Source organism: Perissodus microlepis, chromosome 15 (genome assembly GCF_051167445.1).
Source record: "Perissodus microlepis isolate ML-2025 ecotype Zambia chromosome 15, ASM5116744v1, whole genome shotgun sequence".
In the NCBI taxonomy this organism is placed as follows: Eukaryota; Metazoa; Chordata; class Actinopteri; order Cichliformes; family Cichlidae; genus Perissodus; species Perissodus microlepis.
In genome coordinates, this window is record NC_140475.1 from 6,873,339 (window position 1) to 6,891,643 (window position 18,305).

General features: G+C 44.4%; 2 protein-coding genes across 3 annotated transcripts; both read right to left on the reverse strand.

Moving 5' to 3' along the window:
* Window positions 1–3,601: 3,601 nt before the first annotated feature.
* Window positions 3,602–7,721, reverse strand: LOC146371535 (uncharacterized). Its single transcript, XM_084952455.1, has 5 exons — window positions 7,578–7,721; window positions 5,942–6,271; window positions 5,459–5,538; window positions 4,467–5,367; window positions 3,602–4,362 (listed from the first exon to the last, which is right to left on the reverse strand). The coding sequence occupies exons 1-5, from the start codon at window positions 7,719–7,721 to the stop codon at window positions 4,105–4,107; spliced, it is 1,713 nt and encodes a 570-aa protein (XP_084808581.1). The 3' UTR covers window positions 3,602–4,104.
* Window positions 7,722–10,974: 3,253 nt separating this feature from the next.
* LOC146371536 (microtubule cross-linking factor 3-like) lies at window positions 10,975–17,583 on the reverse strand. Of its 2 annotated transcripts, none has more exons than XM_084952454.1 (8): window positions 16,717–17,583; window positions 15,911–16,135; window positions 15,565–15,723; window positions 15,181–15,249; window positions 14,321–14,590; window positions 13,859–14,245; window positions 11,429–12,091; window positions 10,975–11,091 (listed from the first exon to the last, which is right to left on the reverse strand). In XM_084952454.1, the coding sequence occupies exons 1-8, from the start codon at window positions 17,458–17,460 to the stop codon at window positions 10,975–10,977; spliced, it is 2,634 nt and encodes an 877-aa protein (XP_084808580.1). In that variant the 5' UTR covers window positions 17,461–17,583. The 2 variants fall into 2 exon arrangements, with proteins under 2 accessions (XP_084808580.1, XP_084808579.1); XM_084952453.1 differs by having other exon boundaries at window positions 11,084–11,293.
* Window positions 17,584–18,305: the final 722 nt, after the last annotated feature.

The following is an 18,305-nucleotide window of genomic DNA, read 5'->3' on the forward strand; positions in this document are numbered from 1 at the left end:
GTTAAAAGGAGCACAAAATGGAAGCGTGGAGCAGTGGAATTTGAAATTACACCTCTGGCCTAACAGAGTTGACCCTCAAATTCATAATTTATGCTGTCAACACTCCTGGGAGATGTACAGCAGCTTTGAAATCCATTTTTTTGCGTGTTACCGATACAGGGATTCGAGAGGAGCAGGCTCAGCAGCTGCTGAAAATGTGTGAATTCTTATCACCCAATATCTTTGAGAGACAAGAAGATAACTTTATTTACAAATGTGTGACTGGAAATTTCAGGTTCGCATAGATCTCTGAAAGAGCATTTAGCAAAAGGTCTGAAAAGACTGAACAAAACAGGTGTCAGTCGAACCCTGCTTGTTTCTGCAGCTGTGCACTCACGTGTGCAGTGGCAGGTGGATGCCAATGAGAGGACAGAGACATGCCTGTTGTTTGAGACATACAAACATTTCTTGTCTGTTAAATTTTAACACGAGAAATCTAGCTATATAATGCAATGAGAGAGCTTGTGAAAACGGCTGTAAAACGGCTCAGTTTCAGCTGATCTGTCCTCCTTTACGCTTATTTTGGCCCTGCTGCTCTCCTGTTCACAATTTTGTGAGATGAACTCAAAATTAATGACTGTCAACTATTTTGAGTCTGTTGCAAGAGCAACTGACACATGCTGGGGATTTCATTGAAGACTCCCCAAGCCCAGCTTTAGAAAGGCGGGACAGGGGTGGAGAGCAGAGGACAGAGGGCAGGTGGATGTGGCTAAGAAGTGACAGGAAGGAATGTGAGATTCTCACATTCTTCAGACATCTAAGAAAACATTATATCATCAACCAGGGACTCAGTGAGATATATTTAACACTTGTAATAGGCATTTTTCAACAGCGGAAATCCTGGCATGCGTTCTGTGGAAAGGTAACATTAAAAACGACCACATTCCTTTTATGTGACCCAGTTTCTTGGTCTTCTTGTTGTGGATGCTGAAAAATTACTGGAAAAAAGAACTAAAACCGACACGTGCACACAGAACATCATCAGTCCTCCTAGAGGGATGGAAGACCATTTCTTCTAGATAATCCCTGTTTTAGATGAGCTCTGGCATTAAAAGTCATCACATGTACAGCAAAATAGTTGTGTGTGAAAATTATGCATATTATAGATCATTTTAACCACGTTCTGATTGGAGACTGCAAGATAAACAGAGGTGTTTTAACAATATTGATGCCTCAGTTCCATCAGGAAGACATCTGCAATTTTATTAATTACACCTTTGCCATCAACTGGTAGTGGCAGATGGCTGCCCCTCCCTGAGTCTGGTGCTATGGGAGGTTTCTTCCTGTTAAAAGGGAGTTTTTTGTTCCCACTGTCACCAAGCATTTACTCATATGGGGTCATCTGATTGTTGGTGTTTTCTCTGTATTGTATGGTCTTCACCTTGCAGTAAAGAGCATCATGACATGACCGTGGCTGACTGTGATATGCTGTAAAAACGATGCCTAAGAGTGATGCTTCTAGCAAGCAGGATTTATTTTTGAATAAAGCTAATATTAACTATGAAACAGACTATAAGTTGCTCCTGTAAAATAAACTCAGTTTTCCAGACATTGATTTAGACCAGTTGTAAATTGGTCTGTAAAACTTTTTTTCTTTTACCTTTTCTTTTTAGTCCAAGATTACGCTCAGTCCAAGTCTGGATAAATGTCTGAAAGACTGATACACGTGTTTTCTCTTAACAGAGGTGAGAATGGATGTAAATGTTGGCAATCACTGCCACAGGTTCAATTCTCTAAGGGGGTACAAGTGCTGCCTTGTCTGGGCTGCTCCCAGGATCTCAGCACACACACGCATATACACAATAGCAAACCATTGAAAAGGGCAGTTCAGCACTGTACATGTGTCATGAATGAATGTGTTTGGACAGGACTGCACTTTTATAGCATATAATAAAAGTTGCATAACTTGTAAAGTAGTTGCGTAAAGTAGAGGCTGTCCGAGGTGTGATGATGTAAAACTAAAAGTATCTTTTAGTGGGCGTAACCCCCTTGGGTATGTTAACTTGGTTGCTGACGTCAAGTAAGCCAAGGCGACACTTCAGCTGTCTGCTCCTGTGTTCTCTTCCTTTCTCCCCACTGGTATGTGTCTGCTTCTGCTCACATGAATAGCCTTTCCAGTGGAGAGCATGTTGTGCCAGGCTCTGCCATGCTGTGTCGGTCTGATAGCAGTGTCTTTCATTCAGGGAGGCAGGGATAAAGGGGGAGCAGGCTGGACTAGGAGGGTGAAGAAGGAGAAGACGTACATGGCAAAAAACACTGCTTTTTCACACTTTCTACTGCGGATTTCCTGTTTAAAAGCTCGCTTATGCAGGTGGGAGGTCGAGTTAGTAGGGGGCCTGATGAGGGTAGCGGAGATGGCCAGCTGTCATGCAGCATGTGGAGGTGCCAACCTGTAAGACGGGCTGTCATTTACTCACACAAAGAACCTGGAAGCAGAGGCGGGAAGACCAATGAGTAATGCTGTAACAGGGATACAGGAAGAGAGATGTAATTTTGATACCAGACAGAGGAATGATAAGGGGAACTATTATAATGTGCCTAAAAAAGCAAAACACACACAGACACACACGAATGAACCCAAAAACCACAAAATAAAATTACTTTAAAAAAAGAAAATGAGTGAGGGGCAAAATTATGTCCCAGATGAGCAGTCGAATCTAAAGGCATTTCTACCTGAGGAGGCAGAAAAGGAGATAAATAAGCTAAAAGATAAAGAGCTAAGGAGACAGAGAGAGGAGCCAAAACCCCCTTCCTGCTCTTTATTTATACTCCTAAAGACAGCAGGATAAGATTTCTGGCACCAAAACACACGCCACGCTTGCTATTTCTGTCTGAGGTGCCACATAGCACTGAGAGGTTGGGTGACAGGCATGAAATGAAACACAGGCCCAAGAGTCTTCCACGCACCAATGCAGCTTTTAAATGACATTTCACACTTCAAATACCTTGTAAAATGGGGCAAAAGGCATAGCAGGGCACGAACATATGTGCATACGTCTAAAAATTATATTGGTTGGTGCAGAAACTGCGTGATATGAATGCTTTTTTTATGTAATGCAAATGTTCTTTCAGCGCCAGTGTGTAAACTTGTGAGTGTGTCAGTGTGTTTCCTTCCTCTGCTCCAAAGCAGGTGTCAGGTGCCCCAGAGGTTGTTGATGGGAGAATGATGAGGTGAGAAACACAAAGCATGCGACGTCATCTCTGCCTGTGCCGCACGCTGAATATCCCAATAACGGCAGGTAACGTAACTGCCCTTGAACGGACGTTGCACGGTGTTTATGTGCTCAACAGCATCATCATTTCACTTTTTTTTTTTAAGAAATCATTAAACCCAACAAATCAAAACTGTGTCATATGCCAATCTGGAAGCTGGAAGTAATCACATAGCTTGTTTCAAATAGCTTATGTCACGTTGCAGAGCCGCCTAGCTCTGGACGAGCTGCCATCTCACTGGCATGCTGTGATTGGATATCAGCAGGCATCAGCGGGCAACGTCCTGCAATATGAGCCAATATTAATGGAGTGAGACAATGCAATCCTTCAACGCAGAGAGAGACGAGTCTTTATGTCAAAGCACTGTCATATTTATTACCAAGAAAAAAATACATTAAAGGCATATTATAGTCATTTGTCACAGCTGTTATTTCAACATCTTAAATATATTTTGACAATATGATACAGTACAACACACTGTTGTTGACAGTTAGAGGAGTGGCCGCTGGGAGAATGGAGAACGGTCGATAATACAGCAGCCATAAGGCTCAAACACACGGGCATGCACCCTCAAAACAGGGCTGCATGCTTCGTCACATTACACAGAAAACACCTGAAATTCAATACAAAAAAAAGAAAATAAAGAAGTTTATAGATACGACGCAGGATTACAACAAAGCCGATATGGTGATGTGTTGGCAAAGTTTAGGCACCGAAGGATTTAAAAGCCACAGCAGCACTGGAGAATGTAGTGGACGTGTTTTATCTCACAACAAAAATGAAGCGCTCTTGTTTGATAGAAATTATTTACAAAAAAAGAGGAAGGGAACAAGCTCAGTTCGAATGGAACTATTACATAATGACGGTCTCAGTAGGAAGAGAGTAAGAAATAAGAAGCCGGTGCTTCATGGCAGGGCTTGGGGTTCTGGTCATGGGGCTAGGGGGGCGAGTGAGTGGGCTTGGTGGGCGGTAGATTGGGCCTGAGGGGGCGGTGATTCTGGCAGGAGGGGTGCGGCTGGCCCATCTGGAAGGAGGTCGCTGGTTGGCCGGCCGTGCAGGGCGAGAGAAGCTCTTCTTAGGCGTGGCTGGTGACAACTCAGCTTGGTTTGTCTGGTTACAAACACAGTGGTACGCGTGTTAGGGTGTACTACAGTTTTTTTTTTTTACAGGTTTATCAAATTTATAGTAAAAAAAAGAAGCAGAAATTTACCTACCTGTTGTGGCTCCTGTCTGTAGGGTTTGTATCCTGTTCTGGGATTGGAGCTGTACTCGTGTTGGATCTCCAGCATGTCCAGCAGTTCAATGAGTCCTTCATCCCTCAACTGGCCATAACGAGTCGACTCCTGTCCTGATAACATTCCCCTATGGATTACAGAGGGAGCACTTGAAACCCTGTGCTCCATTTTGGGCTCCGCTTGCTCCACTGTAGCCTTTCTTGATTTCTCTCGAGCCAGTCCTCCATCTCTGTCTGCCCCACTGTGAGCTCTGGGTCTAATCTTTGGGCTCCCTGCCACCTGTGATCTCCTCTGAGACTGCTGGGGACCAGACTGGGATCCTTTGGAACTGCTGTACCCTCCTCTTTGATCCTTGTAGTTCTGCCTTCCAGGGTCTAATGCTAACCCCCGATCTTGGCTGGGCTCTATCTCTGCTGTCAGCATGTCAGAATCCGTTTGGCACTTCTGGGTAGGCACGCGGGTGGGCACCCTGCCGGCGACTGCAGCGGCTCCCAGAGTTCTGCGCTGACAGCTGGGAGTGGGACACTTTGCTTCTGGAGCTGGCCCCCGATGGGTAACCACTCCAGATTCTGTCAGCATTTTACCTTCGTTCTCCTGCAGCATGGCTCCAAACTTCCTGAGAACAGAGGGGCTGCTGCATTTCCTGTCACCCATGACACCTGCACTGAAGGACTTCCTGTCCAGAGCGGGAGATTCTGCAGTCCCTTGGAGTTGCGAGCGTGCTTGCGCAGAAGGAGCATCCCTTTGTCCAAGAGGGGGCTTGGCTGAGTTTTCTTTGTTGGGGGAACTCTCTCTGCAGGGGGAGTTTCTCATGTGAGACACTCTGTTCTTTCTGTTTTCAGTCTCCTCGAAACTGCCGAAAAACTGTTCTTTACCAAGCCTGGTTCGGCACAGAGAAAATAACTCAAAACAAGGCACAAAAATCATCTCAGACTATAAAGAGTTGATGAAAAACACATACAGCCTCTTACCTTTTATCTCCAGATCCTCTTTCAATCTCACCCTGGCATGCAGCGATGTCCTGGCTCACTTTGATTGTGTCACTGAAGCGCTGAAAGAGATCAGAAGTGACATAAAAATAACCCTGTATCAACATGCTGCTGTTATATTTGCTGGAAGATCATTGGCAAGGTACCCTTTACTGTATCTTTACCAAAACTGAACCCCACCACTCGATATAGCATAGCTCAATCTATTCTTATCTACTGTACTTTCATGTTGCACTTGGCAAGTTGGCTTTCTTCTCCACTGCTGTCAGGTACAGGGACAGAATGTGAAACTAGCTCCTATCTGGCAGCTTGTCTGTGTAAGCAGACTTACAGGGAACTGTAATCAATATGCTCCTGACCAAAGCCCTACTTATACTTTTACTGATCGGGTTCCTTCGGGCGTGCAAATGCCAACGACATGAGGCACATGGAAGGGAAATAAGAGAATTTCTTTCCTCTACTTACCACGTGGCGAGCTCCATTGTTCTTCCGGCCCATTTGTTTCCCTGCCCCCAAATAATCCTGCAGCAGGTCGCCAATCTCTGAGACGCTGTTGGCGTGGCAGAACCCGTAGCCGTTCTGATGAGTCACAGGGTAGCTGTACCCATTGGAGCTGCAGCCGTTACTATAGTGATGTGGCACAGTTATAGCTCTAGTGTGGCTCTCTCTGTGATGGTCAGGCACAAAAAGGCCATTGCCATGGTGACCCAGGCCACACTCCAATGGGGTGCCATTTTTCTGGTTGTCAGCGGCGATATCGTTTGCTCCTCTGCGGGCCTGAACTTCATTGTACAGCTGGAAAGCAGCGATATTAATGATTACAAAACTACTTTAAAATCTAACTTAGATTTCTGACAAGCTCGTAATTCCATTACACACATGCACCTGTTTCAATTTGCATCTTTGTAATGTGCAATACTTAGGTATCCATTTTCAGACAGTGTGTGTGTGTGTCCAGCATATCTGTCAGCACATCACAGTTTAATCAGCTTGTTAACATTTGTCTGCATCACTGCTCCAACAAAGCCAAGAGGTTGTGTCAGTTTGTGTGCTGCCAACAGTTTATTATGGAGCACAAACACACATGTTACTCCAATTAACACACACTCTAGGGGCCACAAAAACTCCTCACTGAAAACACAACATGTACCACACGTGGTCATGTTGAGAGATAACTGATACATCTTTCTGGGAAGAAAAAACAACAACAAAAACAAAATAACTCCACTTTAAATTAAACATCGGGACCATCATTTATCACAAAATCAATCTACTGAATTTTACTTTTGCACTTTTACACCGGTAGGTTGTAGTATTAGTAAGTACAATTTACACCCACTGACCCAGAGTCTGTAGAAATCTGCACGTATCTATTCAGTTAATACTGCGTAGATACATCGACTGTTTGTGCTGATGCAATGTGTGATTACGGATCAATTTTGGCTAAGTTTAACCTGAGATTGGTGCAGTTCCTCAAATGACCACTTGAGGCTGCGACCAAAAGTTAATCCCCATAGACCACAGGCGTTGAACTCCAGGCCTCGAGGGCCGGTGTCCTGCAGGTTTTAGATGTGTCCTTGATCCAAGACAGCTGATTTAAATGGCTAACTGACCTACTCAACATGTCTTGAAGTTCTCCAGAAGCCTGTTAATGAACTAATCATTTGATTCAGGTGTGTTGACCCTGGGTGAGATCTAAAACCTGCAGGACACCGGCCCTCGAGGCCTGGAGTTTGACACCCCTGCCATAGACCCATGTTAAACTGCACAACTGTAGAGCAAAAATAAATATGTTTTATCAAAAGCTGATATGCACCTTCAAGAAAACTGCACACAATCCCAGTACAACCCACCAGTTACATGAAATGTCCAAATTCACCTTTCATTATTCATTAATGCTCCTTGGTAATGCTAGCAAGCATGGTTAGTGACGCCAAAGGTCAGTTTGGCTCCACAACAATACAGCGATGATCACAATACTAAAGCTGAGGTTTCAAAATGCATGTCCACAAGCTAACGGGTGACATCACAGTGGCCATTGCCATATTTTATATACAGTCTGTACATTTAAAAGTCCTGCATTGTTTATGTAACGTCTCACCTCTTCGATTTTCCTCTGGATGTCCTGCAGCTGGTCCTCCCACTCCTGCATCTCCGAGTCGAAGTTGTCCATCAGCTCTGGTCTCTCTTGCCCCCAGCCACAACCACTGTGCTCAAGCCCTCGCTCCAGATCTATAGCTGCCATGACAGGCTGCTTAATAGCCAGACACTCTTTCAAATGACTTTCCCCCTTTCACTTTTCGGTCAGAGGTCACCAAAGGGTTGCAAGCAAGGGGCAGAAGGATTAATGGCCTGGAAACACTAAAAAGTCAAAGAAATAGAAGACAGACAACAAGCGTTGTTGATTAATTTCAATGTGTTTCAATGTATTTCTATATAAAGTAGCCCAAAATCTGGTTTTGTTATGGAGTTTCTGACACTGAAATCAAAAGGCTGATCAACCCATTTCTACTTTTTCAGTCAAGGCTTTTTCATCTGGGTTTGGCTTGAATACTTCTATCCTCAGGAAGGTCAGATATTTACAGCTGCTTTTGGAATTCTTCACCAATAATTGCAGGCATGTTAGAACTACCAATGCAGCACGTGTAGACAAAACTATTACACGACAGTGCCACAGCCATCTGTTTCAACTCTTGGTCAGTTTGACCTCCAGCCTGACCCAGCATTTCAAAGAAAAAACATTTCACGCATGAATCAGAGTGCCCATGTGCACACATGATGTCACCTGTTAGGCATTTTGCTCTATCCACCCTATATCCTACACCCACCTATCATGTTTATACTGATAATCATTACAATAAGATTTGCTCATTTAAAAAAACAACAACAAATGTACAAAAATCGCAAAACTGTGACAGAGTCTATTAGTAAGAAGGTTAAAAAAATCATTATCTCTTCTGCATCTGACCTTTAAAGAACCACTTAAAATCCTACTTGAGCTCAGTGCTTCTTAAGTGGGGCTCAACATTAAAAACGTCCTCCTGGAGATTAAACTGCGGAACACCTCAGATGCATCCAAGACGGCGAGCCAGTTCCCTAAAACCAGCCAAGAGCAAGAGCCTAACTGCTGTGGTAAACTGAGACAGCAAGGCTTCTCTGATGTTGTTGTTGTTGATGATGCCGCCACTCAATATTACAAGTATCCTGGTAGAAAATGCCCGAATTTACCAGCCACTTCCCTCCCATCTGTGATGTAAGAGTAGAGATATTAATAATCTTGTAACTATGCATAGTAAAGTGACTGCACGTCCTGTGGACAGGGGAGAGGCACAGGGGAACAGAAAGTATGCCCGACACTAAGCCAAAAGAAAAATGATCAAACTGAACACGACTCAAAATAAATCTTTAAAGAAAACAAAAAAATCATGTTATTATTTTTTCAATTTTCATTTTGTATATGTTGATAATTAAAACTAAATAAAATAAAATAAAAAAGTTTCCCACTTTAGTAATTTACAGCTTTTCTTACCTACCTCTACGTAAAAGTTATATCTGCCCTCGGGTATAACTCCTCAGTCTAGTCCCTGGTCTCTTCGGTCCTTTCAACCGTTCCTGCTCGCCAATTATTTTCAACTGCCCTCTCTCCGCTGCGTCCCCCTCGCTTTTGCCTCCACTGTGTTACGTAAAAAAAAAAAAAACCTCGGGGGTTGAATTTAAAGGATCCCCTTGTCCTCCTCCTCGGGGAGCGTTGAGCTAAAGGGTAAACAACTTCTGTTCCAGCCGGGGTACCCACACTTTATACCGCTCCCGGGTGTTTACGTGGGTCGGAGGTCAAATATCATAATGTCAAACTTATTCCAGCATTTGAAGTCTCGATGGGACAAACTGTCGTCACCAGCATCCCTGCTATAATTACCGGGGCTCGCGGAGAGAGGGGAAAGTGTTTACACAGCTATTTCAGCTGCTGCGGTCTCTCGACCAATCAGCTTCTCTGTTGCTACTCTGCTTTCGGACGCTTGGGCAGATTTTGCCTTGTGACCGTGCCCAGCTTGCAAATCATTTTTCCAAGGGATGCCAAATGAGTGCGTGTGACACTGTGAGTAATAATGTGTCACACGGAGTAATATCTTTATTGGAGACAGTCACAAAAACACAACAACAACACACAAACAATAATAAAAATAATAATACAGCATTTACATCTAATTTGTAGAGATTTAATATTTAAAGCTTTAATATATATATAAAAAATACTTCAAACTAACAATCAAGCCACACACTCAGTAGATGTATCACATTATTTATGCTTCAAATGGTGCAAAGAAGTAAAATATGCACACTCTCATCCCATGTCCTGGAGTAACCTAAAGCTGTGACTCATTCTGCTGCGGTGAACATCTGAAGACAGTTGCTACTGTTCATCTGCCACGCCATCAATTACTAATAGCAACCCCTAATCAAGACCCTGTTGGGAATTTTGGGGTCCTTGACCCCTTCTTATGATGATGATCAGAATTCCTTCCAGTGTGAAATCAGCCTTAGTCTTCCACCTGTTGTGTTCCCAAATGAATAATTAAACCCTTCAGGAATTCAGGGGAGGGACAGAAACAAACTTTCACCTTACTTTACTTTGAGGCAACAACAACAGCAGGGCGGCACAGCAAGTGCTGTTCTGCAAATTAAAGACGATGTCGCTGCCGTCATGACCTGTTACAACAGCTAATGTACTAAGTAGCACTAAGTGGTTCAGATTGCATCCAGTCAGAATAAAACCTATATGACCACACTTTATAAGCTATGAAGTCTTCAGTCTATTCATACTCATAAACCAGAGTGATCACTGAATATCACTTCAAAGGGCTAAATTTCTAGGCTTTCATGGCTTTCATTTTGGCTTAAACAAGTTCTGCACAAATATGCCAAAATATCTCCGTTGGCTTTAAATCCACAGCTATTACCCGCACAGAGAGGAATGAACTACAAAAAAACTGGGCTATTTATTATTATGATTCAAACAGGCACACATCTTAAAATGTCCACACACACAAACACACACACAGGACATATTATATAACTGGACTCTTTGATGATTTCTGTCGTGCTGCAAGTTTGTACTACAATAAGTCTCTGAGGTGGCTGTTTTTAACCCCGTGGACACTTCCAGTGCTTACAAATGAAGCCTACGAGGAGTTGCAGCTCCTCAGATGGCCATCTGAGACTGTTACAAAAACTACATCCCCACTGTCCGCTTCATTAAAATGCTTAATTGCATTTAGCAGAAATAAACATTTTTACAGTCCAGTTGAAAACAATTTTGTTCTCTGTAAGACAAATGTTCCCATTTATGACAACTTAGGGGCGTGAATTATTATTATTATTATTTTTTGCAATTTAACCGTTTAAACGTCATTAAGGCTTAAAATTAAGCATTATTATGTTAGAGTTCCACTAGCTATCTGCAATGTGTAACCTGTCTGTAACTTACCGTCTCGAGCATCTTATGCAGATGGCGATGTGTGATGATAATGCAGATTCCAGTGCTGAAGCTGGCCACACTTCCTCCAGTGTGAGTGCAACCTCGGTAAGTGCTGAGCTTTTACTGTGCTGTCGGTTACCTTGGCAACAAATGATGCGGGGATGGAAAGAAAAAAAATCAACGGAGGGAAAACAAACCAAAGGATGACGTGTGTTAAAGGGAGGTGTGCATCACAGAACAAAGAAAAGAGTGAAAAGAAAGACGAGCTTGAAGATGGTGGCGTAAGAGAGGGATGAGAATAACACGAGTATGAGGATGAGTAAAATGATTGGCTGGAACATCTGGGAGAGGGAGGAGCGGCAAACCGACAGATGAGAAACACGGGAGTATGGATAAAGAGAGAAAAAGGAAGAAATACAGTTAACTCTCGAGGATATTTTACGTGCTCACATGAGATATTTCAGTTCTATTCTCACCGACAGCGGCTCCTCTGACTCCCTGTCCTCTAACTTCGGCACTTCCAGTCTGTCTATGAAGGCCTGCAGTTCCTTACGAAAGGCTTTCATCTGGGCGTTAATGCGATATAGCAGCTCATGTTCCCTGATTCTGCTCCCATCCTCTTCCCCACCCTCCTCGCCGGACCTCCCGAACATTAAGTCGCCATTTGAAACGTAGACCCTCGCCTCCGAGATGATGGCCGCAGTATCGGCGATGAGCCTATCAATGGTGCGAACGAGCCTCTCTGCTTCCACGCGGATGTCTATCATCTGCTGCCGCTCACGCAGGGTGCACCGGCCACCAGGCAGGAAGCGGGATAAGGCGGAGGAGGCGGCGCCCTCTGGCCCAGTAGGGGTGTAGAGGCCCCGGGTGGGCGTCAAGCAGCGACTGCTGCCGTTATTGTTTCTCACCTCATCTGAGTCACTTTCCCCACCAACAGGACCCTCGCGTTTGCGGTGAGGAGGGAGCAGGCGGGATGAGGTGGAGTCCTCGTCGCTCTCGCGGCGACCACTCGTCGTGCCACCGGCATCGCTCTCTGCATCGCTGTCCCGTGGGCTCGGTCGCAGGGAGAGATGAGAAGCCAGATCGTAGCGTTGCATGTTGGAGAGGAGCACTCGGTTCTCATACTGCAGCTGCATAACCTGATGGGAAGAGGCGGAGAGAGATGACAACTGTTTTAAGATGTTTTGGCCAAGCAGTGACCTCTGGGGTGGACGGATAAAACTATAAATTGCAGGCTGGTTCCAAAAGCAAGTCAATCCTCATAGGCTGCAATGTTAAAATACCAGGCTTTGCAGCAGGATCGAACATGTTACACCCTGGTACAAAAAATGATTTGGGACTTTATGGGCAATTTTCCCCTGTTGTAAAAACTGTTCAGTTATTTTACCCACTTAAAGTTATGCAGAACTGTGAAAGGTGCATGTAAAACTGTCTTGTCTTTCCCTCGCTCTGTATCTCTCACCCTACATCTCTCTGTATGTCTTGAGTCTCTTGAGTTTTTGTGTTCGTGCTACTTCCTGTCTTATTTTGATAGTCCTTGTCTCATGTTCATTGTGTCAGTTTTGCTTTCCCTATCTCGTTATGTCTAATTTGTTCCTGCTGTGTTCCCATGTGTTTCCACTTCCCTGATCACCTCTCAGTGTATGTATTGTCTCAGTCCTTTGTCTGAGTGTCTGTCTGTCTTCCCCTGTGTCTCTCAGGTTCTATGGCTGAGTCTCAATTCAGGGGCTGCATCCTTCGGAGGCCGCATTTGAAGGCCAATTACGTCACAGCAATGCAACGAAGGCTGTCCCAATTCGAAGGCTGCTCCAAATGCGGCCGACAAATGCGTCCTTCATTTCCCTGAATTTGAAGGATAGGTCGGGAGTATCCTTCGTGGCCCAACCTATCCCAGAATTCATAGCGCGGCCCAGCCAATTCCAGTTTCCAACAATGGCGACAGCTACTTTGTTGTAATATTATTTTTATTACTCTTTGCAATACTGTATTAATTAAATTAGTATTTCGAATATTTTTATAATAATATAAAAATAGCTTTCATACGCGGCAATGGATTAGGAGCGCGGCTAAAGTAGCCCCTAAATTGAGACACAGCTTATGTTTCCAGTGCTTCCCATATTCTAGTGTCTTTCCCAGTTTAGATTTCAGTTCAGTTTCCTTATTTTGCACTGTTTTGCCAATCAGCCCAAATAATCTGCTCGCCTTTTGTTATAGTTCTGTTCCTGCTTACATTGTCTGCAAATAGGTCCTCACTCTCTGCTCCACAAAATCTGCTGCTGCAGATCAGAACAAAAACCCAACTGATTTACCAAGCAGGCTGATACTATCGACTGATTTTAAATGTTTGCAGATCTATCAGCATCAATATTTATAGTAGCCAATAAATGAAAGCTAAAAAAGAGAGGAAAGAAGAGATGAGAGGGTACTCTTAGGGTACCTTCCCCGATGGCAACACACGTATTTGGAACCACAGACTGTTAGGGAATTGTGTTTATGTTTTTTTGAAAGAAAAAAATATTAATGCTATATCAGAATATTGGATTTTTAAAATATTGGTATCGGTATATTTAAAATAACAGTATTGTTAGCAAATATCTGTGTTGGTAGTGTAAAGTGGTAATGATATCAGTATCAGTCTTAAAAATTCTATACTGGCTGGTCTAATCAGACAAAGATGCTAACACTCTAAACTAAAATGATTAGCAGAGAAAACATCAACTTGGTAAAATTCATGATTCTGTTATTACTGCTACTAAAGAAAAACTAGCATAGCTGGGGACTGTCAGTCTTGGGAATGAGTAACTAATTGATACCTAAATGCATATATTTACACTAATTATAAAAGCATGAAATTAATTACATAGATCAGCATCTTATATTATGTCAGTGTTTAACGCCTTTCTTACCTTGCCACTTAGATCATTAATCTGCAGTCTTGCAGCTTTCAGCTCCTCCTGGAGGGCTTCTGCCTTTGCTCCATCAATGCCTGCTCCTCCTGTAACTCCTCCTCCTCCTCCATGCCTGGCACCTCCTTCATGAGTGCCAGCCTTAAAGCGTAACTTGTTCAGCTCAGCTGTCACCCTCTTGTTCTGTTCCTCAGCATCAGCCAGGTTTCTCCTCAGGAGCTCTGCCTCGTCCTCCACCAGCTGTAGCTGTTGTCTGAGCTCTGTCAGATCATCCCCCAGGCCTCGGCCTGCGCCCGGCCCACCCGTCGCTCCACAACCCGAGCCTCCACCGCTCTCTCCTTCTCCACGGAGGTCATCGAGCTCAGCCCTCAAGCCACGGTTCTCAACCTGTAAGGAAAAAGGGAGACGGGTGCAAAAATCACATGATCTTTCATTCAGAAATTTCACACAGTCTGCTCTTACCTCTAACTCAACTATCTTTCTCCCGAGGATGTTGGCTTCCTCCTCCACCAGCCGAAGGCGTAGCTTCAGCTCTGACTCACGCGTGGTGGGTGGCCCCCCAGCCTCCCCTTTTGGGTGGGTACTGTCAAGTTCTCCATAGAACGAGCGGTATTTCTGCAGCTCTTGCTCTAGCCGGTCCTTCTCCTTGTCAATCTTGGCTGTTTTCTTCCTCATAAGCACAGCCTCCTCTTTGATGAAAGCTAGCTGGCACTTCAGGTCCTCATTGTCCTCCTAAAACACGATGAAAAACAAACTGTATACACTCAAGTGCATTGAATTGGTTAAATTGTTAAGAAGGCTGGTTTCTGCATTGAGACCTAAGACTTAAGATTAAAGTGAAGAGCAGATTTTTTTAGCCACAGTCTTTCTGAGCCAGACGGTTATCTCTCATCGGACTCAGCGGATTCTTGGCATGTAATAAGTCTAACAAAATTGCTCCAGCTCTGCAAACCCTCAGCTTTCACTAAAACTTTGTAGCTGGAGGTGAAAAGCCAAACATTTGACACAACAGGATATCACAGAAGCTCATACGCAAAATCTCAGGTGTGGACCCTGAGAGTTTGCAGGGTAAAAGCTGTTTATTCTTTGGCCTGACTGCTCAATACATCGGCAGGCTGCCTCCAGGCTGAAGTGCATGTTTAAAAATAGCTGATTCAGGACTAAATATTCACACATCAGTTCACATGAGACTGCACATTTTCCTAAGAGAACTACCTCCTAACAATTATCTGCATCAGTTTAGGCAAGGTAAGCATTTATGCCAAAAATGTATAAATATACACAAAATAAAATAATTATTTTTAATCATAACAGCATCTCACCTCAGTGGGAGTCTGTGCTGCTTTCTTGTCACTCTTCTGGATGTCCTTGCTTCCTCTTCTCTTTTGAGACTATAAGAGGACATTGCAATTGAAATTAAATTATGACTTCTTAATGTATGCATGAGTATACTTGTATGCGTACACTTACTGGCCACTTTGTTAAGTATACCCACTCAACTGCTGATTAAAGCAAATATCTGTTCAGCCAATCACGTGGGAGTAACTCAGTGAATGATCAATGCGACCTGCTGAAGTTCAACTCAGGTATTACCTAATGAAGTGGCTGGTCGATCATTTAATATTCATATATGTGGACATTTATGACACATTACATTTAATGCTCCTCTGATGTATGGTGATGGATGTGGGGAAGCGTTTACACACCTCTTTGGTTTTTTCTAGTTCATTCTGCAGGGCTTGTTTGGTCACTTCCACCTCTATGAGCTTCTGTCTCAGCTTTTCGTTCTCCTCCTCCGTCTTAGTGCGTTTCTCCTCCACTTTTTCCAGCTCATGGTGGAGCCTCACAGACACATCCTTTGCTACCTGTAATAATCACAACCTGAACCTGCTGTTTTGGAGAAATAACTAATAATCTGTTATACTTGATTGTTACTGTTGTAAAATGCATAATAATTGAACTAACGTGATGGTTCGTATTAGCCTACATTAAAACCTCCCATACATAACATATTAACCTTAACACACAGAGTCATCTCCTCCCCTCCCCTACCTTTAGGTCCTGCTCCAGACTCCTGAGCAACTCTTCATCGATCTCTCCTGTCTGGGCGTAGCGCAGCCTCTTCCTCTCAGCCTTCCGCAGACGATACTGCAGGATTCTGCAGTTTTTATTGGCTCTCTCTAGCTCACGCCTCATTTCCTGGAGCTGGCAAGTGTCTTCTTCATAGAAAGTGTCTCGCATCTCGTCCATCTCGGCCCTCATTTCTTCAATCTCACACTAGCAGAATCATAGCAGACAGAAGATGTGATTGCTACATGTGTCACACTGACAGCAGGAGGTGCATATACTTCGAAAACAGGAGATTTTATTGGTTCAGAGTCTGACTAGTAGCTCCAGATGTATTACAGATTTTCAGTTTCAGGTTAAAATATACAACCTGACTTAAAAAAAAAAATCTTTTTCCAGATGTGAGTCTGATCATCTTTATTACTCCACAGTTCATTTCAGGGATATATAAATGCAACAATGCAAACATATGAATTCCAGCTGTGGCATTGTGGGTAGTCCCTTCTAAACACAAGATATAATCGATCCTTATTAATCAATAGCATCAGGATCGATATCCAGTTACAATAGCGAATGCGTTTTCACTGAAGACAGAGAGGCTGTCCTACAAACATAATCGACCCCATTTGCTATCTGTCATTTCATGACAATTAAGACGTTTCTGAATTGTGTCATTCTAATATGATTTTACCTCTTTAGCATTGGCCTACATTTCAGGTTAGGTGAGATTATGTATTTTAAAGTATTTTAATTTTAATTTAAAAAAATGATTTTGTTAAAGTCTATCAAACCTTGAGATCTTCGTTTTCCTCCAGCAGCCTCTCCATCTCCTCCTCCAGGGCCTGGTCCTGCTGTGTCACGGACCCCGCCTCTGTCGCCTCTGCAGCCCGCTCCGGCTCTTCCACGGCGCTCTCCGACGTCCCAGTGCTGTCCGCTTTGGCTTGCATCTTGGCTCCCCTCCTCTTGAGTCTCTTCTGCAGGTGGAAGTGAATCAGCTCAGCCTGTAAGCATCGCCCTTTCCACAGACCCAAACCGAGGCCCGCTCCACAGGCCGCGGACACGTCGGTTCTCTTCCCGTGTCCGCTTCTCTCAGCTGGCTTCCTCTCCTTTTCTCTCAGCGAATAAGCTCTGCCGGAAAACAAAGGCTGTGTGGAGTCACCTTTAAAGCGGGGTAAGGCAGAGCCTAGAGTCGGTACTGGGAAATCTGCCGGATCTTCCTCGACAGCATCCGCCCTGTTTGGTCTGACAAGCTCAGCTTCAGCACCATCCGGGTGAACAGCTGCCCCTCCGCGGCTCTCGGGCTCCCTCTCCCTTCTGTCTGCGGTGCTCGGGCTGTCCCTCAACCCAAGATCCCCGCTTCTCCGTGCACGATCAGGAGGCCTGGAGCTGCCCGGGTGTCTGGGAACAATCTTTAATGCCCCCTCCTGGGCTGTAGCCGGCGAGGGAGCCCGGTGCTGCCTCCTCCTCCTGCCTGCGTTGTTGTCTGCCGGTGCTGTGGAAGAAGGATCTGCAGCGCCGCTCACGGTCGGCTTCATTTTTTCAACCTCAAGTAAACTCCACGCACACGCTGCATTTGCGTGCTTTTATAGATGAAAAACGAAGCAGCCCTACAGAAGGATTTTCTAAAAATCTTAGCCTGACTGAAACACGAGCAAAACATTCATAAAAACTCTAAAAGTTCAAAGTTGCCTCCAGTGAGCCACTAGATGTCGCTATTGTGCCGCTGCTGTCAGCGCCCCTATCCTCTCATCCCAAACCATATGCATATGACCTGAAAGCTTTACGCACAGCCAGTGAGGGCGGGGAACACATGAGCGGTGCCACGACTCTGTAAAAGTATTAAAAATAATAATAAAACAAATGCGTTTTAACATTTATTTAGAATTTTACATGGTGGCTGAATCCTTACCGCGGACCTCTGAGAGAGGAGACGCTGACACGGGGTACCACCAGGCACTGCAGGGCAGGGGCACGGGGGCGTAAACGTTAGGGTGGACGTCAGAACAGGAAGTAAAACAGCCTCCCCCGACAGCCTCGTGCTTATAGACATATCCAGCGGTCCCCAACCTTTTTTGCGCCACGGACCGGTTTATGCCCGACAATATTTTCACGGACCGGCCTTTAAGGTGTCGCGGATAAATACAACAAAATAAAACTAGTACCGGTACCGAAAAAAAGAAGATTTATTCATAACACACGTGAAAAGACCCAGGAAAACCGAGTAAACGATAAAAACGATAACAAAATAACGCTGAAAACTGATAAAAACCTTGAAAACCATACATTTCACACCTGAGCCTCAACACTCGCGGCCCGGTACCAAACGACTCACGGACCGGTACCGGTCCGAGGCCCGGGGGTTGGGGACCGCTGGACATAT